Source organism: Panulirus ornatus, chromosome 4 (genome assembly GCF_036320965.1).
Source record: "Panulirus ornatus isolate Po-2019 chromosome 4, ASM3632096v1, whole genome shotgun sequence".
Taxonomy (NCBI): domain Eukaryota; kingdom Metazoa; phylum Arthropoda; class Malacostraca; order Decapoda; family Palinuridae; genus Panulirus; species Panulirus ornatus.
The window spans coordinates 91453120-91480764 of record NC_092227.1 but is presented as its reverse complement, the minus strand read 5'-3'; the positions used below and the strand labels follow the sequence as shown (position 1 = coordinate 91480764).

The following is a 27645-nucleotide window of genomic DNA, read 5'->3' as shown; positions in this document are numbered from 1 at the left end:
CCACCCGCCCTATCAACCTCCACATACCCACAGACATCCATTCCTCTTCACATCACATTGTCTCCCTATCTACCATCCATCTCTGATTCATCACCACCACTCTCCTTCTCGTCATACACACACCCCCATCCTACCTATCGCATCTCTTTCTCTCTCTCACCCTCTTCATATTCCAACAACTCTACCTCCTAATAACCTCTTATACTCTATACGATCCATTCCCCCCCCCCCTTCACCCGTGTCCCCCCCCACAACCCCACCACCCACCCAACCATACCCACTATTACATCTACTCTCAAATTTAAGTAACCCCCCCACAACACTTACATATCACATTGCAAAAATGCCTTACCACCCGCTCATACCCTCGCACGATCCTATTCCACCTCTCTCCATGTGCCATCAATCTTCATACCCCTCTCACTCTCCAACTCTCAACTCCTCCCACAGAGATCCCTCTTCTCCATCATCCTCCATCACATCATCACTTACATCATCTTAATTACAATCCTATTCCAAACAACCACCCCTTTCCCCCTCTAGTTTTAACACTCAAAATATCACCATCTAACCCTCTCACCCTTGCCTCCACCTATCACTATTCGCTACTCACTCACCCACACTCTTCTTCTCCTAGCCCATCCTTCCATCATTCCAATCGTAGATACCCTCACCTGTCTCACACACCAATCAAACCCCACCATGTCCACCCCCTTGTTACACACCCCACCTATGTCCGCTCCCATTACCTCCTACCTTGCTACACTCCATCAGGAGACCTGCAATGTCCTCACACCAAGATATCCTCAAACCACCAACTTCCCCTGTGTTGATTGTACTATGATCCCGAATCCACTCACCATCTAGAGATGCCAGACGACCACTCATATCATCTGTCACAAAGACCAGCTTTCCCGTCCTATGTGTGTCATCACGTATGACTTTATAAAATCCATGTACCTCTCCCGCTGACAAGACTGACGTCCAGTCTCCTGTTTCACCATGAGATCACATTGAAATACATTTCATACAAATGACATACTCTCTCTCTCCCCACTACCTAAACTCCAATTACATCCTTGTGTGTCAATCTCATAAATGATCTATAGCTGACATTGCAAACTGTCTAGATGCTTCAAGTCCTATCTGTCGTAAATGTTCGAACATGCTGTCTTCTGTACTAATAGCTGTGTTGTCTCCTTATCTGTGTCCCTCACACTACCATCACACCTCTGCATCGCCTACTGATTCCCTTGCACTCTCTCCAAATTAGATAACTAGACATGATCAATGTACATTCGTCGTGCACTGAATGTCTGTATATAGACTACTGTCTACTCGTGTAATAAAGTGTATTATCCATATCACTCCACTTGATGTGCATATCACGCTTGTCGAAGTATCATGGATTAATTTATCTTCATCCTAATACTCTGTGCTGCTCTGTCCTTCTAACTGATCTAATAATAGTACACTTCATATATCCAAGTGATGATAACCTTAAATCAGTACACGTCTAATCTCATAATTTTTTATCATCCCTCTAAATTCTCTCTTTTACTACATCCTAATAATATCCACCTCCCTATATCATATTACACTCCCCTGTGGTCTAACCACTCCCCCCCCCATGACAATAGATCTGACCGCACTATAACCACTTCAGTAACATGTAACCGCTTCCATTGTTAGATTATTGTTATGGTACACCAATGTTAGTGGTGACATTACGACTCTCTCTCTCAGCTGTGTACGCTCCTTGATAATGTGACTCTTTCATCTAAACCGATTCAACTATCTCACTATGTGTACTCATTGTATCTCCCCATCACAAACCATCATTCCCTGTCACGTAATAGTCCCCAACTATCCACTGTTCCAGCCTAACAATACTGTTACTCCTCTTCCTGGATATCTTACTGTGTGCTTGTGCCTTCACCCCCATATAAAGATACATCACCATCTACATAAATATCTCTCTGTTTGCACCAACGTCCATGGATTCTGACACTCAGTCCTTTTTATCTAACTTTGTCCGTAGTTCTGCTGTTAGACCTACTCGTGTCAGCAAGTGTGTACAACATCTCCCACAATTCAAATATTGAGATCAACTAATGTACATATATCCTAATTCACGCTATTCTGCATCGACGCCTCAGTCATATAGTCTACATAAGTTCTGTGTCCCAGTCCATACTCTATACACTCCACTAGATCTCTCCGTCGCACTAAAGGTCACTGCCACCAAACAGTCGACTTACATACACTCCGCTCCCCGCTACACTATCCTCCGACTACATGTGCTCGCCATTACATATCACTTAATGAGCACCACACTATACCAGTGTAGTCACTAACATACACACACCCTCTCCTCTAACATAGCTTACTAGTCAATGCTCTGACTTAGTCACTTTAGTCAAAAATCACTCATATACCTATAGATACGCATCCCATCCGATCCTTGAAGTTGATAACTCTCTTCCATTCGACACGTGTCCCGAATCTCTTAACTGTCTCCACCCTGTCACATCTCTTTTAATGTACTGAGAATTATTGATGATGATACAAACAAAAATCAAGATCCGTCATATTGTAGACATACCCTGTATCTGTACAGTCAATTCTGTGCAGGAATCCTACGCTATCAGCTCTAATCCCTGTCCACTACGTCTAATTATCATGTAGCGAGAGTGCCCCTCAGACAATAGAAAGACCCTCTTTAACAATCTAGCCCCTTCTATCTTTCAAATCACTCCTATCCCAATTACATGTCCATATGTGAGATCATCCACTCGCCCACACGTCAGTAAGTACCCATCTCTGTCTCAACCACATCAATAGCACGCACTTGATAGTACTCATGTGTACTGAGCCTCATAGTCTTCTCATCCACTCAAGTGTCACAATGACCGTCCGACCCCCTTCACACGTCGGATGCTGTGTCTACTGTCATTCATCATGTGTATTATACCTCAAAATAAATGCAATTCAGTAATCAATACCAAGATGAGTGTCCCATGTCCGCTAGTGTATGTTATTCTACATCTCCTATCTCCTCACTATGACACACGTTTCACAAGAAATGTATTCATTGCCATTGCCTGACACCTCCTCCACTACTCGCGCTCTCCACTCAGACTTCATTTTACTTCCTCTCTTATACTTACTAATAGACTGTTCCTCCATAGCTCTTGTCCCAGCTGACGTCTCTCTCTACCTCACGAACATCTAAGTTAGTGTGTCGGATAGACTGACCACTACTTGTTCGTGCCACTGTAAAATACTTTCACACCACGTGCTCACATATCTGTTGTGTCTATAATCTCCGCAGTGTATCTATATTAGTCATCATCCTGTGTCCACTATCCATCATAATCTCGCACCATAGATAGTGTACTGCACACTCACTAGTTGCTACTGTGTCACCATTGTTGAAATAATACTAACTACACCTACCCTCTACTCTGACTCTCGCCCCAATCCGCTCCAGCATTTAAGCATTGCTATGAGTTACCCTCTTAGAACTACTCCTCGATAAGTCACCATCGTGATACATGTATACTATCAGTGACCTAGACACTTACTAGTGTCTCTTAGTCCTCCTCAGACCACACGCAGTGAATCACTATCCAGAAGAGAAACATTCGTAACTGCGCACATCAAGTGGTTACCTAATTCAAAACTCTATATCCCCTTGATCTCCATGTGTGTACATCTCCACATAAGTATACTCTGATGTCAAGTAACAAATATCTCGCGATTCTCTATCGACACAACTCTACACTAGATCATGTCAATTGCAAGTCACCCCTCCGTAGTATTGCGTATGCTCTCTCGTGCTACAATAACCACTCACATATAAAATCACACATCTCAATGCTGTCCCTACACGCATGTAACCATCCAGACATCTCTGTGAGTCCTACCCCCCTATTCCTCCACCCACAGAATATCACTACTAGAGCCCTCTACCAACATATCCAGACCTCTGTCACCAGCAAGCTAAGCTATACTGCTCTCCCCCACCACTCACTCTGTAGACGTACACTATGCTGTACCTACTCTCATAAGTTCTACCAATCCACATACCAGTGAATTGAGCGACTACTACAAATACTGTACTATCACCCCCTACACCTACCGTGTTCATGTCTTAGTCCCGATGTACCACCCGCTATCTATAGCTATACACAATGTCGCCAGATCCCCCCAACTGAGACCTGTGTCAGAGCTGCCTCTATCCGTTTGTGTATACAGATCTGTCCCACTAACCCACCACACATTCAGCAACCACAGAACTCTAGCTGTGCCTCTAAGTTCTCTCTCAGACTGCTTTGCTCATTAACCAACCTGCGTGTGCGTCGATACTCAATGTCGAATAACTGACATGCTACACATTTAGATCTAGAGACACACAGTATATTACATGCTGTCAAGTTGCCCCACTCCTCACATACATAGACGCACTCAAGTACCCCCTCTCTCAATACCAACATATGAATGTAGTATATCCAGGCCCAAGTCTTACCTTGCTAGTGTCAATGTAAATACATCGCACACCAAAAAACACTCCCAGTGTCCAAAAGTAATCCTCATGCCCCCTAAATCTCTATCTCATGAATATCCATTCAGTGTTGTGTACACGTTCCACGCGTCGATCATCTCTTAAGAATATGATCGAACATCACGTGTAGATGATGCTCCTCCAGCGCACGCCTCCATACCATAACTCCCAACCCGTACGTCCGCGTCAGTCCCTATAGCTGTCTACCCTTACACGACTCCTCACAGAGAAGCCTCAACCTGTCTAATCTCTCATGTTCCTAACGCTATACAAAGTGCAGAGATCATACCAGATACCGTCTGCCCATTGCATAACCCTATTATCCACTCATGTCTCAAGACACATCCACGCTCATTGCCAGTAATGAACACATTATAGATACACCTAATCCTGATAGTTATCAGTGTGTATGAGACGCTAAACACCACGAACCACACATCTTATGCGCTCTTGCACCTCCACCAGCTACGTCAACGCAAAGTATGAGACCCACCCTATCAACTGTCTACCGTACTGACTCTTACACGCAAGAGAGCCCTGTTCAAAAATTCACCAAGGTCTCTCGCCACACTCAGGTTGTCCCCTAGAATTAGCACCTCCTGGTCATCCAATACAGTCACCTACAATATGAGATCCATAACCCACACCCACACTAACACAACCTAATAACTCATTTCCTCTATTCAAACACACTTACAATGAATTGCAGCCGTCAGTTCATCGAATTCCTCTACCTCGTCGTCTCCACTCTATCTAAATTCATTAATGATCCTCACTCATATCATCAGCAATGTGTGAATATCTAGTCGATCGCAGACAAAATCTATACTCCCTCTGAAATACCAGTAGCACTCCTCGAGAGTCGTACCTACATAGCGTCACCACATGTACCACAGCTAGTGTCATCCTATCTTCTCACCCTTACATCCATATTCCTATCGCTCGCTCTAGTGTTTATAGCTATTCTTCCAGCCATACGCTATGCAGTCTGTCGTCTCTGAGACACATGCTATACCCATCGTGTTAATACGGAATTATAGAGAGCTACTCGTCTAATCAGAGATGTGGCTCAGCTGATAATACCGTACCAATTCCATTATATACTCCTCTATACCATTGTATTGTGTTGTACAATCGCACCCTACGACCTCTTTGTCCGTATGTACTCTCCACTGATTTGTTCACACGTCAACTCATGTAGTGTTTTCAAGAATGAGATGTCTAGCCAATCCTTCGATGTCACGTACCTCCCAATATACAGCACAATCGTTGATCTATGATCACGAAAGTTACCCATGCGTGTAGGACTCGCAACAATCATCAGATAGAAATCCTATCATGGTACTCTTGTATCACAAGTCCGTGCCATACTAAGACCAAAATTCTCCACTGCTTTACATGTACCAGACGTACGAACACTCAAGACCTATTCCTCCTATATCAACAAGACCTGTCACTGTAAAGTGTACTTCAATGTTAAGACATCTCTGCTCTCTGTTTTGAGTCAAAAATGATTTACCCTCTAAACCGATCCACTCTGTTGTGTGACACAACTCTATCACCTCTGACTCAGTTCGAAACCTCACAAACTTCCACACTCTCATCACAGAAAAGCAATCGCTAGCTAGAGATTTGAAACTGTCGATATATATACTTCCGACATGCTCCTAGTTCCATTTCTTGTAAGACTCGTTCATCCACTATATGGTCTCTCTCCTATTCTCCCATTGTTCAGATGCAGCTCCTCGGTTCACTGAAAGGTTCAAACTCCAGAGTCGCTAGCTCCACTTGCTCTAGCTATAGTATCTCTCAATTGAACTGCCATTCATGAACATGCTATGTAAATATTCTTACCTAATAATATTGTAATGCAAGTATCTGCTCTGCAACCATAAACTGCTTCGCATTTGCCCTAGTTCTTGTTATACTTGTCTCTAACCTTTCAGTTAGACCTACCTTCTCTCTTATGTCTACTGCAAATCATACATCACATCAATTCGTCATTGTTTTCCCTCTGTAAAAATCAGATGCCTATAAATATAATACTCTTTATCTCTTCTTCTCTTTCTAACTGAATTTTCGACTTATCCTCTTTCATTGTCCTCTCGCACACAGACTCACTACCCTTTCAAATCAACCCACTCCACTCTTTTCCTAGCCACAAGCATCTTTTTCGCAAACATCACTGATTCCCTAAAACCACCCATTCCTCCCCCACCACTACATAAATCTTATATCCAAAAATACTACATCTACAGCTGTTGGATTGGAGACGACCACCCAGGGTTCATTAATAAAGTCTCTTCCCTTCTCTGACTCACTCATCTCCGTCATGTTATCATATACTCGTACCGTCCATGCCTTACCCTCAATTGTGGCTCGTCGTCAGAAGCTTTCGATAGACTTCATGTACTGAGAGTGAGACGAACAAGTCGAGATGCGAAGTCCGAATAATTAATAGATCATGTCTTGCGATGTGTGTTCATAAGTTCACATTCTCCACCTGTGCGTTAGCTATACTCGTAATATATCATCACATCGTCTTCGACGAATAAGCACGCTAAACGTTCACCGTCTGTGTCGACAAACACATAAGGTGGTATCGTGTGTCAATCCTTTTGATAACTAATGTCTCCACTTTCATCCAAAGTTTCAGTAATATACGTGATAATTTGAAAGTTTGGCTACTTACAATATATAAATAGAACAGTAATTCTTAAAGATGATATCTTTATATCTCGGGTGACTTTCAACAGAAAATTATTAATGATCGTCTAGGTAGACTGCGATTATTGAGTAAGATAAGCCAGTAGGTGGAAATGATGGTGATAAATTGTGATAGGATTGAGGTAGCTCAGTGAACTGTTGAAGAGATCTTATATGTTAGTAACTTAAAGACATAACTACTGTGAATAGAGAGTCAGAATAGAGGAGATCTCTGAATCTATAATGATTTGTGTTAATCGCTGTTATGAAATATTATAAAACGCTATTGTACATAGGTGATTGTACTGAGGAATAGCCGTGTGCTCAGTTCTGTGTATGTCCCTCTAAGTCGTGCTATTACCACTGATTGATAATGATCAGTTTGAGTTCGCTAGTTGACTCTCTATGTCATATATTCTATCATGGTAAGTTGACTCTAATCGTCGAAAGTTTGTGCGAGCTGATGGTTATTCCAAAAGACATAACTTTATTGTTGATAAAATGTGTGTAATTGATAAGTTTTGATACGGATCGTTGTATGTCTTGGACAAATTGCATGTTTACCAATGTGTCAAAGCTTTATCTCTTAAGGTATTTCAATCTGATTAGATTTCTCTCTTGTATCTCCCCTGATGATGTGATTATTACACGAAAGTGCACATGGGAACTCATCATGTTTCATTTTCCCCGTGGACTCATAGGAATATCTTGATCACCCGCAAAATTGTGATCCTTTCCAATATGTATATATACATACATATATGAAGTGTTTTAGATATCTGGGAGTGGATTTGGCAGTGGATGGAACCATGGAAGCAGAAGTGAATCATAGGGTGGGGGAGGGGGTGAAAGTTCTGGGAGCGTTGAAGAACATGTGGAAGTCGAGAACATTATCTTGGAAAGCAAAAATGGGTATGTCTGAAGGAATAGTGGTTCCAACAATGTCATATGGTTGCGAGGCGTGGGCTATAGATAGAGTTATGCGGAGGAGGGTGGATGTGCTGGAAATGAGATGTTTCAGGACAATATGTGGTTAGAGGTGGTTTGATCGAGTAAGTAATAATAGGGTAAGAGAGATGTGTGGTAATAAAAAGAGTGTGGTTAAGAGAGCAGAAGAGGGTGTTTTGAAATGGTCTGGTCACATGGAGAGAATGAGTGAGGAAAGATTGACCAAGAGGATGTATGTGTCAGAGGTGGAGGGAACGAGGAGAAGTGGGAGACCAAATTGGAGGTGGAAAGATAGAGTGAAAAAGGTTTTGAGTGATTGGAGCCTGAACATGCAGGAGGGTGAAAGGCGTGCAAGGAATAGAGTGAATTGGAACGATGTGGTATACCAGGGTCGACGTGCTGTCAATGGACTGAACCAGGGCATGTGAAGCGTTTGGGGTAAACCATGGAAAGTTCTGTCGGGCCTGGATGTGGAAAGGGAGCTGTGGTTTCGGTGCATTATACATGACGGCTAGAGACTGAGTGTGAACGAATGTGGCCTTTGTTGCCATTTCCTAGCGCTACCTCGCGCACATGCCGGGGGAGGGAGTTGTTATTTCATGTGTGGCGAGGTGGCGATGGGAATGAATAAAGGCAGACAGTATGAATTATGCACGTGTGTATATATGTATATGTCTGTGTGAGCATATATATGTATATGTTGAGATGTATAGGTATGTATATTTGCGTGTGTGGACATGTATGTATATACATGTGTGTGTGGGTGGGTTGGGCCATTCTTTCATCTGTTTCCTTGCGCTACCTCGCTAATGCGGGAGACAGTGACAAAGTAAAATGATAATGATATATGATTTTTTTTCATACTAATTGCCATTTCCTGCATTAGCGGGGTTGCGTTAAGAACAGAGGACTGAGCCTTTGAGGGAATATCCTCATTTGGCCCCCTTCTCTATTCCTCTTTTGGAAAATTAAAAAAAAACAACAGAGAAGGATTTCCAGCCCTCCGCTCCCTCCCCTTTTAGTCGCCTTCTACGAAACACAGGGAAAATGTGAGAAGTATTCTTTCTCCCCTATCCCCATTTAAAATTTTGAGTGATTGGGGCCTGAACATACAAGAGGGTGAAAGGCATGCAAGAAATAGAGTGAATTGGAACGATGTGGTATACCGGGGTTGACGTGCTGTCAGTGGATTGAACCAGGGCATGTGAAGCATCTGGGGCAAACCATGGTAAGTTGTGCAGGAACTGGACATGGAAAGGGAGGTGTGGTTTAGGTGAATTACACACGACAGCCAGGGTATGAGTGTGGACGAATGTGACCTCATATATTCCCTGTGTGTTGTAGACGACAACTAAAGTGGGCCGGAGGGGGAGGGGGCTGGAAATCTTCCCCTTCTTTTATTTCAATTTCTAAAAGTGGAGATAGGAAAAGTTAAGCGGGGAGTGCTGATCCTCCTTGAAGGCTCAGATTGGAGTGTCTTAATGTGTGTGGATGTAACCAAAATGAGAAGAGAGGAGAGATAGGTAGTATGTTTGAGGAAAGAAACCTGGATGTTCTGACTCTGAGTGAAATGAAGCTTAAGGGTAAAGGGGAAGCATCATTTGGAAACATGCTGGGAGTAAAGTCAGGGGTTGGTAAGAGGACAAGAGTAAGCAAGGAGTAGCACTACTGAAGCAGGAGTTGTGGGAGTGTGTGATAGAGTGTAAGGAAGTAAATTCTAAAATGATGTGGGTAAAACTGAAAGTGGATAGTGAGAGATGGATGGTTATGCACCTGCCCATGAGAAGAAAGATCAAGATAGGCAAGTGTTTTTAGGGCAGTTGAGTGAATGTATCAGCAGTTTTGGTGCACGAGACCAGGTACTAATGATGGGTGATTTAAATACTAAGGTAAGTATTGTGGCAATTGAGGGTATAATTGGTGCACATTGGGTATTCAGTGTTATGAATGGAAATGGTGAAGAGCTTGTGGAGTTGTATGCTGTAAAAAGACTGGTGATTTGGAAACTGGTGATTGGAAATACCTGGTTTCAAAAGAGGGACATACAGAAGTATACATATGAGAGTAGGAGAGATGGTTTTTGAGCATTATTAGATTACATTTTAATTGATAGGCATGTAAAAGAGACTTTTAGATATAAATGTGCTGAGATGGGCAGCTGGTGATATGTCTGATCCCTTTCTTGTTGAGGCAAGAGTTAAGTTTTGTAGGGGTTTTCCAAAACGAGGAGACAGTGTGAGGGAGAAGAGAGTGGTGAGAGTAAGTGAGCTTGGAAAGGAGACTTGTGTGAAGAAATACCAGAAGACATTACAGGAAGGGGCATAGGATTAGTAAGAGGAGCATCAGGGGGTGAAGGAGTGTTACAGTCATCCAGGTTGAGTTAGAGGACAAATAGGAACCAGAGTTGCTTTGTCTATGGCAAGAGACAGCCATAGTACCAACAGAATGGAAAAGTTAAGGTATGTCTGATCTCTTTCTTGTGGAGGCAAGGGTTAAGTTTTGTAGGGGTTTTCCAAAATGAGGAGACAGTGTGAGGGAGAAGAGAGTGGTGAGAGTAAGTGAGCTTGGAAAGGAGACTTGTGTGAAGAAATACCAGAAGACATTACAGGAAGGGGCATAGGATTAGTAAGAGGAGCATCAGGGGGTGAAGGAGTGTTACAGTCATCCAGGTTGAGTTAGAGGACAAATAGGAACCAGAGTTGCTTTGTCTATGGCAAGAGACAGCCATAGTACCAACAGAGTGGAAAAGTTAAGGCAAGGTAAAGCTACAGTTTGTTAGTGATGCCCTTAGCTTAATATTAGAAAGACCTATCAGTGGATGACAAGGAAAGGTTATTGCACTTTCTTTGAATATAGAATGCTTCGCCTCACGGATTATATGCTTGCAGCAGTTACCAGCAGTGATAAAAGCTGAATGGGAGCCAGAGGAAGGCAAGGTTTTCCAAGCCCAATATTCCTGATCCCTTGTCCGAGTGGCCTCAGATCAGGAATGGTTGGACGATGGATTGGATGAAGAGGTTGTCTTGGAGGAAGAGGGGATAAATGCTTCAATGCCCACAAGAATAACTTATGCTATCCTTTGGTGGAGACAGAAGCATCACTACATATGAGACAGTAATTTACCTAAGGGAAGTAAAAAAAAAAGAAGTTACATAAGTTATTGAGGTGCTACTATTTATGCTTAGAAGGGGCTGCCGGAGGGAGAGATGCCATAAGAATAGATACATTTATGAGGGTGTGATCAGATGAACCAATTCGGGGCGAGATCATGTATTTACAGCAGGATGTACTAGAGTTGAAAAAACAAATCCAGAATATTAGGAAAGTGATCACAGTGTTCAGTAATATGGGTAGGATGGGAGGTAATTTGCTCCAGATCATTGAGAATGGAGAACATGAGGGCTTCAGTCCCTCCACCATTCATATGGAAGAGATTCATCCATTCCCTATGGTGAATGTTGACATCCCCAAGATCTCGACTTGCAGGTGAGAGGATGTCACAGTCTCTTGGCAGGAAGAAGGGTATAAAATTTGTAGAATTAGGAAAGCTATAGGCAAATTGGGAAAAGTGTGGAAGTAGGGAAACAGATCTTGAGCCACATAACATCAAAGTTTGGAAACTCAAGGCCCTTAAAACTTGCAACAGGTGTGTTCTGCTTGGATCACCCTCGTGTGCACCCACATTGTGTTCAATGGTATTCAAAGGTAAGATATGAATGTTTGATGTAGACATGTATTGGTATGAAGCATCATATGTTGTGTTATGCTTTTGGCAAAGAGGAAGATAAGGAAAATATATAAGTGATAACGGTTATTATGTAACTTGTTAATTTGGCTGTTTATTTCAGTCAGGTCGCAGCCTTGTGGAATATCAGAACCAGGCCAAAATGCTCTTCAAAAAACTTACACCCAACAGCCCCAACAGGTGTTCAATAGAAACAGGATCTTTTGTCTTCCAGTAAGTATTTGAAAAAATTTCAGAGTGATTCAGATAAAATTAGATGACTACCAATAGAATGTGAATATTGGTAGTCCTTGTGCCTGCCCATTGTACAGATTATGGACTTATGTGGCTTTCAGAAATGCATGTATCGTATAGTATTTTAACTTTATGCTCACTAAAATGGTACTGACAGAAACATAACATAAATTTAGCCACTTAGATGAGAGGAAAAGAATTCAGGGGTTAATTGAAGGTCCTTAGATGTTTTGGAATCAAAAGCCTTTTGCATCATTTGTTCTGGTATCACTTTTCTCTGTAGCTATCCTTTTCCTTGATGATCTCTAAGAGATGGAAAAGTATGGGAAGAGTGAAAGACAAAAGAGGTCAGAAAAATCCTTAGTGTTGCTTTTTTAAGGAAAGTAATTGTGGGAAAGAGCTACCTGTTGTGTGTCATGCATCTAAACCTTAGTGGTAGCTACATATGAGAGATGTGGCTGAAATGAAACCTGTATTGATGGAAGAGTGCAGCATCATCATGGAAAGTGATTGTTTAAAAGAGGTTATACCATGAGATTGGATGAAGCACAAGGTTTTTTATTCCACTCTGGCTAAGAAAGAGGTACAGAAAGAGCCACCTCAAAGTGAGCAGTGCTTCATACTGGGTAAATGTAACCCCTGTGAATATGGAATAGTTATTCAGAAGAGGAATAATTACAGCACTTGTCCAACTCCCCCAGCTTTTGAGAGGGAGATTTTATGTTCCTGATGGGTTTCTGGGATAGAGTGGAAGAAAGGGTGCCCATCATGTTTGTTATTGTATCTTTTCAATGTAGTGTTTTAAAAGTGGGAAATGGTTGATGATTAGAAAGAGGCTGTACACAGAAAAATTTTCTTTGCTCCATTGAATTTAGCCAAGATGCCTCATTCTGAGATAAACCACAAATTGTGGTTTTGAGCATAACCAACTTTAACCCTTGTGCTTCTTAGCTCTTCAGAAAAATATTCCTTAAGTGTGAGAAAAAATATTTTAAGTATTGTTTTTCCATGAATTTCATCTTCTAAAAGATGGAACTGAAGAAAGAGCCTAACAAGGAGTGGCCATTCTCCTCGAAAGCTCAGGCTAGGGTGTCTAAACATTTGTGGGTGTAGCCAAGATGAGAAGAATGGAGAGATAGAAAGTATTTTTGAGGAAAGGAACCTGGCTCTGGGTGAAACAAAGCTCAAGGGTAGATGGGAAGAGTCGTTTGAAAATGTAGTCAAAGATGGGTATTAATGCAAAAGCTGTGAAAAGGGTAGCACTCCTACTGAAAAAGTTGTGAGAATGTATGAATGAGCACAAGGAAGTGAGCTCCAGATTAATGTGTGGGTAAAAATGAAAGTGGATTGCAAGAGATGGGCGATTATTTGTGTTTGTCCTTCAGGCCATGCAAAGAAAGATCATGAAAGGCAAGTGTTTTGGAAGCAGTTGAGTGAGTGTGTCAGCATTTGATTACATCCAGATAGAAACACTATATGTATTGCTGGATAAAATGGTCTTCTGACCACCTTGTGCTCTCTCTCTCTCTCTCTCTCTCTCTCTCTCTCTCTCTCTCTCTCTCTCTCTCTCTCTCTCTCTCCTGTTGCATTTCTTCCAAGGGAAAATGGTTACTGATACATCAGTATTGTCTTAGAGCACAAATCTGAAGGTTTCATTGTCGTGGTATGTACGATTTCGTGTATGATATGCACAGGAAACTGTATTATTTGAATGGCCAAATATACAGGTAGTAATTTGACGAATATGGGTAATTCATTCAGTTTTAAGTTTCAGAGAATAAATACTGAAGCAGATGACAATATTTGTTTAAAATGTAGCACTATTACTCCAGAGAGAGAGAGAGAGAGAGAGAGAGAGAGAGAGGAAGCACAGCATACAATTATGGGTAGGGAATGAGGAGGCAAGTTGGGACATTGGCTTTCCCGCCTTCTGCCTCTGCCATTATCAATTACTCCGCCATCAGCAATAACCATTAATATTGTAATGTCATATATTTTGCGGATAATATTGTAGGAAATAAGAGTACAAGATGTATTATGGTTTGTCAGAATACGACGTAGATGTTTTGTAATGAACATACAGTAGACCATCTGGGTCCGCGGAGGGCAGTGTTAGAGCCCTGTATGAATTATAATTAGTCATCGACCTTATGAATTAAATGCTGTCTGCGACAGTATCTATTCTTTGAAATTCAAAATCTACTTTAATTGATGGTGTTCAGTATTACTACCTGTATATTTAGCCATTCAAATAATAGAGTTTCCTGTGCATATCATCATACTAGAAATCGTACATGCCATGATAATGAAACCACACTCATGCACCTCGACTATACCTTCATTTTTCCCGTAATTATTATTTCTTTTCACTTCCAAGAAAAGAAATGGTAACTGCTTTAGATCCAAGAAAGTAGCAGAACAAAAAAGCCACAGATTGTTGATTTGTAAATATAGGTAGATCCTGTCTGTATAAGGTTAGGTTAGGTTATTACCGTATGCACTTTCCCTCTTATCAACTTAGGAATACACTTGCCATTAAGGCACAAAGTTCCATTTTAAGATGCTAATGTTGAATCTGGCACCAGGCAAACTATGTCACAGTTAAGCATTATATTACTTGTGCTCTTTACCCAGCTTAAGTCACCTCACACTTCCATGGTGTCAGTGTGATCTTTACTTAAGTCACCTCACACTTCCATGGTGTTAGTGTGGTCTTTACCCTACTTAAGTTACCTCACACTTCCATGGTGTAAGTGTGGTCTTTACCATACTTAAATTACCTCACACTTCCATGATGTCAGTGTGGTCTTTACCCTACTTAAGTCACCTCACACTTCCATGGTGTCATTGTGGTCTTTACCCTACTTCAGTCACTTCACACTTCCATGGTGCTAGTGTGGTTTTTACCCTACTTAAGTCACCTCACACTTCGATGGTGTTAGTGTGGTCTTTCCTTAAGTCACCTCACACTTCCATGGTGTTAGTGTGGTTTTTACTTAAGTCACCTCACACTTCCATGGTGTTAGTGTGGTTTTTACCCTACTTAAGTCATCTCACACTTCCATGGTGTCAGTGTGGTCTTTACTTAAGTCACCTCATACTTCCATGGTGTCAGTGTGGTCTTTACCCTACTTAGGTTACCTCACACTTCCATGGTGTCAGTGTGGTCTTTACCCTACTTAAGTCACCTCACACTTTCATGGTGTCAGTGTTGTCTTTATCCTACTTAGGTTGCCTCACATTTTCATGGTGTTAGTGTGGTCTTTACCCTACTTAAGTCACCTCACACTTCGATGGTGTTAGTGTGGTCTTTACTTAAGTCACCTATTTTTCAGAGGTGAAAAAAAGGGCAAATGAGAGTTGGGGTGAGAGAGTATCATTAAATTTTAGGGAGAATAAAAAGATGTTCTGGAAGGAGGTAAATAAAGTGCGTAAGACAAGGGAGCAAATGGGAACTTCAATGAAGGGCGCAAATGGGGAGGTGATAACAAGTAGTGGTGATGTGAGAAGGAGATGGAGTGAGTATTTTGAAGGTTTGTTGAATGTGTTTGATGATAGAGTGGCAGATATAGGGTGTTTTGGTCGAGGTGGTGTGCAAAGTGAGAGGGTTAGGGAAAATGATTTGGTAAACAGAGAAGAGGTAGTAAAAGCTTTGCGGAAGATGAAAGCCGGCAAGGCAGCAGGTTTGGATGGTATTGCAGTGGAATTTATTAAAAAAGGGGGTGACTGTATTGTTGACTGGTTGGTAAGGTTATTTAATGTATGTATGACTCACGGTGAGGTGCCTGAGGATTGGCAGAATGCGTGCATAGTGCCATTGTACAAAGGCAAAGGGGATAAGAGTGAGTGCTCAAATTACAGAGGTATAAGTTTGTTGAGTATTCCTGGTAAATTATATGGGAGGGTATTGATTGAGAGGGTGAAGGCATGTACAGAGCATCAGATTGGGGAAGAGCAGTGTGGTTTCAGAAGTGGTAGAGGATGTGTGGATCAGGTGTTTGCTTTGAAGAATGTATGTGAGAAATACTTAGAAAAGCAAATGGATTTGTATGTAGCATTTATGGATCTGGAGAAGGCATATGATAGAGTTGATAGAGATGCTCTGTGGAAGGTATTAAGAATATATGGTGTGGGAGGCAAGTTGTTAGAAGCAGTGAAAAGTTTTTATGATCGAGGATGTAAGGCATGTGTACGTGTAGGAAGAGAGGAAAGTGATTGGTTCTCAGTGAATGTAGGTTTGCGGCAGGGGTGTGTGATGTCTCCATGGTTGTTTAATTTGTTTATGGATGGGGTTGTTAGGGAGGTGAATGCAAGAGTTTTGGAAAGAGGGGCAAGTATGAAGTCTGTTGGGGATTAGAGAGCTTGGGAAGTGAGTCAGTTGTTGTTCGCTGATGATACAGCGCTGGTGGCTGATTCATGTGAGAAACTGCAGAAGCTGGTGACTGAGTTTGGTAAAGTGTGTGAAAGAAGAAAGTTAAGAGTAAATGTGAATAAGAGCAAGGTTATTAGGTATAGTAGGGTTGAGGGTCAAGTCAATTGGGAGGTGAGTTTGAATGGAGAAAAACCGGAGGAAGTAAAGTGTTTTAGATATCTGAGAGTGGATCTGGCAGCAGATGGAACCATGGAAGCGGAAGTGGATCATAGGATGGGGGAGGGGGCGAAAATTCTGGGAGCCTTGAAGAATGTGTGGAAGTCGAGAACATTATCTCGGAAAGCAAAAATGGGTATGTTTGAAGGAATAGTGGTTCCAACAATGTTGTATGGTTGCGTGGCGTGGGCTATGGATAGAGTGGTGCGCAGGAGGATGGATGTGCTGGAAATGAGATGTTTGAGGACAATGTGTGGTGTGAGGTGGTTTGATCGAGTAAGTAGCGTAAGGGTAAGAGAGATGTGTGGAAATAAAAAGAGCGTGGTTGAGAGAGCAGAAGAGGGTGTTTTGAAATGGTTTGGGCACATGGAGAGAATGAGTGAGGAAAGATTGACCAAGAGGATATATGTGTCGGAGGTGGAGGGAACGAGGAGAAGAGGGAGACCAAATTGGAGGTGGAAAGATGGAGTGAAAAAGATTTTGTGTGATCGGGGCCTGAACATGCAGGAGGGTGAAAGGAGGGCAAGGAATAGAGTGAATTGGAGCGATGTGGTATACCGGGGTTGACGTGCTGTCAGTGGATTGAATCAGGGCATGTGAAGCGTCTGGGGTAAACCATGGAAAGCTGTATAGATATGTATATTTGCGTGTGTGGACGTATGTATATACATGTGTATGGGGGTGGGTTGGGCCATTTCTTTCGTCTGTTTCCTTGCACTACCTCGCAAACGCGGGAGACTGGCAAAAAAAAAAAAAAAAAAAAAAAAAATTTCATGGTCTTAGTTCTTTACCCTACTTAGGTCATCTCACACTTCCATGATGTCAGTGTGGTCTTTACCCTGCTTAAGTCACCTCACAGTTCCATGGTGTCATTGTGGTCTTTATCCTACTGAAAGTCTTTTCACACTTCGGTGGTGTCAGTTTGGTCTATACTAAGTAACCTCACACGTCCATGGTGTCAGTGTGGTCTTTATCCTAAGTCACTTCACACTTCCATGGTGTTAGTTTGGTCTTTACCGTACTTACGTCACCTCACATTTCCATGTTGTTAGTGTGGTCTTTGCCCTACTTAAATCATCTCACACTTCGTTGATGTTAATGTGGTCTTTACGTTAAGTCACCTCACACTTCCATGGTGTTAGTGTGGCCTTTACCCTACTTACGTCACCTCACACTTCCATGGTGTTAATGTGGTTTTTACCCTACTTGTCACCTCACCATGGTGTTAGTGTGGTCTTTACCTTACTTAAAGTCACCTCACACTTCGATGGTGTTAGTGTGGTCTGTGCCCTACTTAAGTCACCTCACACTTCCATGGTGTTAGTGTGGTCTTTATCCTACTGAAAGTCTTTTCACACTTCGGTGGTGTCAGTTTGGTCTATACTAAGTAACCTCACACGTCCATGGTGTCAGTGTGGTCTTTATCCTAAGTCACTTCACACTTCCATGGTGTTAGTTTGGTCTTTACCGTACTTACGTCACCTCACATTTCCATGTTGTTAGTGTGGTCTTTGCCCTACTTAAATCATCTCACACTTCGTTGATGTTAATGTGGTCTTTACGTTAAGTCACCTCACACTTCCATGGTGTTAGTGTGGCCTTTACCCTACTTATGTCACCTCACACTTCCATGGTGTTAATGTGGTTTTTACCCTACTTGTCACCTCACCATGGTGTTAGTGTGGTCTTTACCTTACTTAAAGTCACCTCACACTTCGATGGTGTTAGTGTGGTCTGTGCCCTACTTAAGTCACCTCACACTTCCATGGTGTTAGTGTGGTCTTTACCCTACTTAAGTCACCCCACATTTCGATGGTGTTAGTGTGGTCTCTGCCCTACTTAAGTCACCTCACAATTCCATGGTCTTAGTGTGGCCTTTGCCCTTAAGTCACCTCACACTTCCATGGTCTTAGTGTGCTCTTTGCCCTTCTTAAGTCACCTCACACTTCCATGGTGTCATTGTGGTCTTCACCCTACTTAAGCTACCTCACACTTCCATGGTCTTAGTGTGGTCTTTACCCTTAAGTCACCTCACACTTCCATGGTGTCACTGTGGTCTTTACCCTTAAGTCATCTCACTCTTCCATGGTGTTAGTGTGCTCTTTGCCTGACTTAAGTCACCTCACACTTCCATGGTGTCAGTGTGGTCTTCACCCTACTTAAGCTACCTTACATTTCCATGGTGTCAGTGTGGTCTTCACCCTACTTAAGCCACCTCACACTTCCATAGTGTCAGTGTTGTCTTTACCCTACTTTGCCTGACTTAAGTCACCCCACACTTCCATGGTGTCAGTGTGGTCTTTACCCTACTTAAGCCACCTCACACTTCCATGGTGTCAATGAGGTCTTTACCCTAATTAAGTCACCTCACACTTCCATAGTGTCAGTGTTGTCTTTACCCTACTTAAGTCACTTCACGCTTCCATGGTGTCAGTTTGGTCTTTGCCCTACTTAAGTCACCTTACACTTCCATGGTGGTTGTGTGGTCTTTGCCCTACTTAAGTCACCTTACACTTCCATGGTGTCTGTGTAGTCTTTGCCATATTTAAGTCACCTCCACTTCCATGGTGTTAGTGTGGTCTTTGCCCTACTTAAGTCACCTCACACTTCCATGGTGTTAGTGTGGTCTTTACCCCACTTGTCACCTCACACTTCTGTGGTGTCAGTGTGATCTTTATGTAAATCACCTCACACTTCCATGGTGTACGTGTTGTCTTTACTTAAGTCACCCAACACTCCTATGGTGTTAGTGCGGTCTTTGCCCTCTTTAAATCACCTCATACTTCGATGGTGTTAGTGTGGTCTTTACCCTACTTATGCCACCTCTATCTTCGATGGTGTTAGTGTGGTCTTTACCCTACTTAGGTCACCTCACACTTCCATGTCTTAGTGTGGTCTTTACCCCACTTAAGTCACCTCACACTTCTATGGTGTCAGTGTGGTCTTTACTTAAATCACCTCACACTTCCATGGTGTCATTGTGGTCTTTACTTAAGTCATCTCACACTTCCAAGGTGTCATTGTGGTCTTTACCCTACTTATGTCACCTCGCATTCCCATGGTGTTGCTGTGGCCTTTACCCTACTTAAGTCACTCCTCACTTCCATGGTGTCAGTGTAGTCTTTACTTAAATCATCTCACACTTCCAAGGTGTCATTGTGGTCTTTACCCTATTTAAGTCACCTCACACTTCCATGGTGTCAGTGTAGTCTTTACTTAAGTCATCTCACACTTCCAAGGTGTCATTGTGCTCTTTACCCTGCTTAAGTCACCCCTCACTTCCATGGTGTCAGTGTAGTCTTTACTTAAGTCATCTCACACTTCCAAGGTGTCATTGTGCTCTTTACCCTGCTTAAGTCACCTCACACTTCCATGGTGTCATTGTGGTCTTTACCCTACTTATGTCACCTCGCATTCCCATGGTGTTGCTGTGGCCTTTACCCTACTTAAGTCACCCCTCACTTCCATGGTGTCAGTGTAGTCTTTACTTAAGTCATCTCACACTTCCAAGGTGTCATTATGGTCTTTACCCTATTTAAGTCACCTCACACTTCCATGGTGTCAGTGTGGTCTTTACCATACTTAAGTCACCTCACTTTTCCATGGAGTCAGTGTGGTCTTTGTTTAAGTCATCTCACACTTCCAAGGTGTCATTGTGGTCTTTACCCTACTTAAGTCACCTGACACTCCCATGGTGTTAGTGTGGTCTTTACCGTACTTAAGTCACCTCACACTTCCATGGTGTAAGTGTAGTCTTTGCCCTACTTAAGTCACCTCACACTTCTATGGTGTTAGTGTGGTCTTTACCCTACTTAAGTCACTTCACTCTTCGATGGTGTCAGTGTGGTCTTTACCCTTCTTAAGTCACCTGACACTTCCATGGTGCTAGTGTGGTCTTTACCCTATTTAAGTCACCTCACACTTTCATGTGGTCTTTACCCTTATGTCACCTCACACTTCCATGGTGTTAGTGTGCTCTTTGCCCTACTTAAGTCACCTCACACTTCCATGGTGTAAGTGTAGTCTTTGCCTTACTTAAGTCACCTCACACTTCTATGGTGCTAGTGTGGTCTTTACCCTACTTGTCACCTCACACTTCGATGGCTTCAGTGTGGTCTTTACCCCTCTTAAGTCACCTGACACTTCCATGGTGCTAGTGTGGTCTTTACCCTACTTAAGTCACTTCACACTTCGATGGTGTTAGTGTGGTCTTTACCCTACTTAAGTTATCTCACACTTCCATGGAGTTAGTGTGGTCTTTACTTAAGTCACCCCACACTTCCATGATGTCAGTGTGGTCTTTACTTAAGTCACCTCACACTTCCATTGTGTCATTGTGGTCTTTACCCTATATAAGTCACCTCACACTTCCATGGTGTCAGTGTGGTCTTTACCCTACTTATGTCACCTCACACTTCCATGGTGTTAGTGTGGTCTTTACCCTACTTAAGTCACCTCACACTTTGATGGTGTTAGTGTGGCCTTTTCCCTACTTAAGTCACCTCACTTCCATGGTGTTAGTGTGGTTTTTACCCTACTTAACTCATCTCACACTTCCATGGTGTCAGTATGGTCTTTGCCCTTCTTAAGTCACCCCACACTTCCATGGTGCCAGTGTGGTCTTTACCCTACTTAAGTCACCTCACACTTCCATGGTGTCAGTGTGGTCCTTACCCTACTTAAAAGTCACCTCACACTTCCATGGTGTTATTGTGGTTTTTATCTGACTTACGTTACCACACACTTCCATGGTGTCGATGTGTTGTTTACCCTACTTAAGTCACCTCACAATTCCAGTGTTAGTGTAGTCTTTACCCTACTTAAGTTACCTCCCACTTCGATGGTGTTAGTGTGGTCTTTGCCCTACTTAGTCACCTCACACTTCCATGGTGTCATTGTGGTCATTACCTTATTTAAGGCACCTCACACTTCCATCGTGTCAGAGTGGTCTTTACCCTACTCGAGGTACCTCTCACTTCCATGGTGTCAGTGTGGTCTTTTGCCCTACTTAAGTCACCTCACACTTCCCTGGTGTCAGTGCGGTCTTTGCTGTACTTAAGGCACCTCACACTTCCATGGTGTTAGTGTTGTCTTTACCCTACATCTGGCACTCTGTCATCTAACACATTCAACATATCTTAAAAATACTCACTCCATCTCCTCCTCACTTCATCACTACCTCTTATCACTTTTCCCCTTGCCCCATTCACTGATGCTCTCATTTGCTCTCTTGTCTTATGCATATTATTTACCTTCTTCCAAAACGCCTTTTTATTCTCCCTAAAGTTTAATGATACTCTCATTCCAACTCTCATTTGCCCTCCTTTTCACCCCTTGCACCTTCCTCTGGACCTCCTGCCACTTTCTCTTATACATCTCCCAGTCATTTGCACTCCTTCCTTGTAAGTTTCGTCCAAACGCCTCCCTTTTCTCTTTCACTGACAACTTTACTTTTTCATCCCACCACTCACTACCCTTTCTAATCTGCCCACCTCCCACCTTTTTCATGCCACATGTATCTCTTGCACATGGCATTACTGCTTCCCTAAATACATTCCATTCCTCACCTATACCCCTCACATCATTTGCTCTCACCTTTTGTAATTGTACACTCAATCTTTCCTAGTAACTTTCTCACACGTCTCCTTTTGACGCTCACTTATTCTCACCACTTTCTTCTCCATGTTATTTTCTCTTCTCTTTCGAAAACCTCTACATATCCTCACCTTTGTCTCCGCAAGATAATGATCAGACATCCCACCAGCTGCCCCTCTCAGCATATTTACATACAGAAGTCTCTCTTTTACACATCTATCAATTTACACGTAATCTAATAGTGCTCTTTGACCATCTCCCCTACTCACATAGAGCAAACCCACCATTCATCTTACTGATAGGGGGTATTGGATGTCCGTTAATGCTGAAAATCCTTTATATCGTATGTAACCTTATTTCTGTACCACATTTATGTTCACACACTTTCTTTTATTTCTTCTGTTACTGTAGGGTTTAGTGTGTTGGTATGATAGTTGAATGGCAGGCACCCAGCAGCATGGGAACGCTCAGCATGCAGTTGGAGTTGGGTGTCAAACTGAGATAAATGTGATGATACCCCTCTCCTGTGACAGCATACTTCTTTATGTTACAGTGAGATCGGACTACTTGCTTTTATTGTACCTTTTACATGGCACAGTGAGTAGGATTTGAACCTATGCGGGCAAATCCAAAGTTATTGCAAGACTGCTTACCTTCTTCAGGAGGTGAGGGTGCACCCTAGGAAATCGTCTCAGACAGGGTAACCAATCTAGACAGTGTGGAAATGATAGTTTTCTACAAAAAATGGGGAATCGTGGTTTGCATCTCCTCAGCCAACTTCCCCCAGTCCAATGGACGTGCCAAAGCAGCGGTAAAGGTAGCCAAACGGGTGTTGAGGTGCAACACGAGTTTTGGAGGTAGCTTGCACAACAGCACAGCGACCCAGGCTAATTTCCAATATCTCAGCATCCCACTAAGAGAGGGGAATAAGTCATCCACATAGCTGGCAGCGGGAAGACACTTGCTAGATGGTGTCCTGGCAGCCTGGCAACATTATCTGATAAACCGGTGATGGAGAACAACTGCCCTGCAAAACAGGGAGCAGGTCATAGCAGAGAGCCAGGGTGGCCCAGCAGGTGACACCCCTATGCTGCCCCAGATTTACGTGGGCACCCCTGTCTTCGTGCAGAACATTGCTTCAAAGGTATAGGACTAGTTGGGTGTGGTAGTGGAGATGAAGCCACATAGACAGTGTAGCTGGACGGCAGTGGCCACCTGTCTTTGCAAAACTAATGTCACGTACACCCCCAGGTTTTGCTGATCCCCATGATACCCTTAGGTCAAGGGGAATACCCACCAGCAAGGGCTTTGGCCCCAATTATGAAGACACTCAGCCTCAGGCAGTGGTGTCCTCACCATGTTATACACTGCCCTGCACACTTGCAAGATAATGTTTGTGGTGGCTCTTGTGAAAAGTGGACACACTAATGTGTCATTTTTGTTCTGCTCGCATGTAAAGGAAGTTTATTTTTGCTGAGTAGTGATTTGTGTGTATATTTGCCTTATGCCTTGTGGAATTTTAATTTCATTCTCTTTTTCGTTTTCTTGTTTTTAGCTTTGTTTTTGTTGTAACAGTTTTTACATTTAGTTACCAAAATCTCATGAGGGGTTGTAGGATTTATTGTGTGGTACAATAGTTGGGCACCTGCCTGAGTAGGAACGCTTGCTAGCCCACTGGGCAGTTGGAGGCGAGAGTCATATTGAGCTAAAGGTAATGCCACCCATCTCCTGTGAAAGGATACTTCTTTATGATGAAGTGAGAACGGACTACGTGCTTTCAATGCACCTTTTACAGTCAATTGATGCCATTTTGAACTGTAAGGATTGCAGTGATAAAGTCACAGTTCTGAAATAACAGCAACACTCTGTATATAACCAGACCGCACGATAGCTTGAGGTAGACTGATACTGAAATAAAGCAAGTCTACCCCACACTACCATAAACAAGTGCAATATGAAATGAGCTTGGTTTGGTGTTAGAGATTTTTGAATTTTTTTATTTATCAGATTACCATTAATGTACTGTATTATTATTTGTCCATTTAATCTGAAATCCGTTATATCGTGGTCGGTTAAATTTAGGGTTTACTGTATGTATTATACTTGTGTATACCTCTCTTTTTAAACCAGGTATTCCCAATCACCTGTCTTTTTTCAGCACACAAAACTAGAAGCTCTTCACCATTTCTATTTACAACATTGAATACCTTATGTATAACAATTATACACTCAACTGCCACATTACTCACCTTTGCATTTAAATCACCCATCACCTGGTCTCATGCATCAAAACTTCTGACATACTCTGTCATCTGCTCCCAAAACACTTGCCTCTCATGATCTTTCTTCTCATGAACAGGTGCATAAGCACCAATATTCATCCCTCTCTCTTCATCCACTTTCAGTTTTACCCACATCACTAGAATTTACTCCCTTGCACTCTGTCACACTCCCACAACTCCAGCTTCAGGAATAGTGCTATTCCTTCCTTATCTCTTGTCCTCTCACCAACCCCAGACTTTACTCCCAAGATGTTTCCAAGCCATTTTTCCCCTTTCCCCTTGAGCTTCGTTTCACTCAGAGCCAGAACATCCAGGTTTCTTTCCTCAAATATACTACCTATTTCTCCTTTCCAAATCATTTTCCCTAACCCTCTCACTTTGCACACCACCTCGACCAAAACACCCTATATCTGCCACTCTATCATCAAACACATTCAACAAACCTTCGAAATACTCACTCCATCTCCTTCTCACATCACCACTACTTGTTATCACCTCCCCATTTGCGCCCTTCACTGAAGTTCCCATTTGCTCCCTTGTCTTACGCACTTTATTTACCTCCTTCCAGAACATCTTTTTATTCTCCCTAAAATTTAATGATACTCTCTCACCCCAACTCTCATTTGCCCTTTTTTTCACCTCTTGCACCTTTCTCTTGACCTCCTGTCTCTTTCTTTTATACATCTCCCACTCAATTGCATTTTTTCCCTGCAAAAATCGTCCAAATGCCTCTCTCTTCTCTTTCACTAATACTCTTACTTCTTCATCCCACCACTCACTACCCTTTCTAATCAACCCACCTCCCACTCTTCTCATGCCACAAGCATCTTTTGCGCAATCCATCACTGATTCCCTAAATACATCCCATTCCTCCCCCACTCCCCTTACTTCCATTGTTCTCACCTTTTTCCATTCTGTACTCAGTCTCTCCTGGTACTTCCTCACACAGGTCTCCTTCTCAAGAGAAGAGGTAGTGAAAGCTTTGCGGAAGATGAAAGCCGGCAAGGCAGCAGGTTTGGATGGTATTGCAGTGGAATTTATTAAAAAAGGGGGTGACTGTATTGTTGACTGGTTGGTAAGGTTATTTAATGTATGTATGACTCATGGTGAGGTGCCTGAGGATTGGCGGAATGCGTGCATAGTGCCATTGTACAAAGGCAAAGGGGATAAGAGTGAGTGCTCAAATTACAGAGGTATAAGTTTGTTGAGTGTTCCTGGTAAGTTATATGGGAGGGTATTGATTGAGAGGGTGAAGGCATGTACAGAGCATCAGATTGGGGAAGAGCAGTGTGGTTTCAGAAGTGGTAGAGGATGTGTGGATCAGGTGTTTGCTTTGAAGAATGTATGTGAGAAATACTTAGAAAAGCAAATGGATTTGTATGTAGCATTTATGGATCTGGAGAAGGCATATGATAGAGTTGATAGAGATGCTCTGTGGAAGGTATTAAGAATATATGGTGTGGGAGGCAAGTTGTTAGAAGCAGTGAAAAGTTTTTATCGAGGATGTAAGGCATGTGTACGTGTAGGAAGAGAGGAAAGTGATTGGTTCTCAGTGAATGTAGGTTTGCGGCAGGGGTGTGTGATGTCTCCATGGTTGTTTAATTTGTTTATGGATGGGGTTGTTAGGGAGGTAAATGTAAGAGTTTTGGAAAGAGGGGCAAGTATGAAGTCTGTTGGGGATGAGAGAGCTTGGGAAGTGAGTCAGTTGTTGTTCGCTGATGATACAGCGCTGGTGGCTGATTCATGTGAGAAACTGCAGAACCTGGTGACTGAGTTTGGTAAAGTGTGTGGAAGAAGAAAGTTAAGAGTAAATGTGAATAAGAGCGAGGTTATTAGGTACAGTAGGGTTGAGGGTCAAGTCAATTGGGAGGTGAGTTTGAATGGAGAAAAACTGGAGGAAGTGAAGTGTTTTAGATATCTGGGAGTGGATCTGGCAGCGGATGGAACCATGGAAGCGGAAGTGGATCATAGGGTGGGGGAGGGGGCGAAAATTCTGGGGGCCTTGAAGAATGTGTGGAAGTCGAGAACATTATCTCGGAAAGCAAAAATGGGTATGTTTGAAGGAATAGTGGTTCCAACAATGTTGTATGGTTGCGAGGCGTGGGTTATGGATAGAGTTGTGCGCAGGAGGATGGATGTGCTGGAAATGAGATGTTTGAGGACAATGTGTGGTGTGAGGTGGTTTGATCGAGTGAGTAACGTAAGGGTAAGAGAGATGTGTGGAAATAAAAAGAGCGTGGTTGAGAGAGCAGAAGAGGGTGTTTTGAAGTGGTTTGGGCACATGGAGAGGATGAGTGAGGAAAGATTGACCAAGAGGATATATGTGTCGGAGGTGGAGGGAACAAGGAGAAGAGGGAGACCAAATTGGAGGTGGAAAGATGGAGTGAAAAAGATTTTGTGTGATCGGGGCCTGAACATGCAGGAGGGTGAAAGGAGGGCAGGGAACAGAGTGAATTGGAGCGATGTGGTATACTGGGGCTGACGTGCTGTCAGTGGATTGAATCAAGGCATGTGAAGCGTCTGGGGTAAACCATGGAAAGCTGTGTAGGTATGTATATTTGCGTGTGTGGACGTATGTATATACATGTGTATGGGGGGTTGGGGTTGGGCCATTTCTTTCGTCTGTTTCCTTGCGCTACCTCGCAAACGCGGGAGACAGCGACAAAGTATAAAAAAAAAAAAAAAAAAATTTCTCCTTTCTTCTCATCTTGGTTACATCCACACAAATTCATACACCCCAATCTGAGTCTTCAAGGAGGATGAGCACTCCCCTCTTGACTCCTGTTTCGTCTTTTAGAAATTGAGATACGTGAAGGGGAAGGTTTCCAGCCTCCGCCCCCTTTAGTCACCTTCTATGACATGCAGGGAATATGTAGGTTGCTGACAACAGGCCTGTTGCTGTTTCATTCCTCCTGTTACTGTTTTATTCCAAGCTGGTTTGATTTATAATGAGAAGCTGTCAAAGTGCCACATGGGACTG

At 42.7% G+C, this 27645-nt stretch overlaps 1 protein-coding gene across 1 annotated transcript in view; it reads left to right on the top strand.

Annotated features, from left to right (window-relative positions):
- Nucleotides 1–11109: 11109 nt before the first annotated feature.
- LOC139746314 (vesicle-trafficking protein SEC22b-B-like) overlaps nt 11110–27645 on the top strand; it is a 46419-nt gene continuing 29883 nt past the window's right edge. The window contains exon 1 of the mRNA XM_071657445.1: nt 11110–12179. Within this exon, the coding sequence (XP_071513546.1) occupies nt 12109–12179 (71 nt within the window). The 5' untranslated portion in view covers nt 11110–12108. The remainder of the gene's footprint in view (nt 12180–27645) is intronic.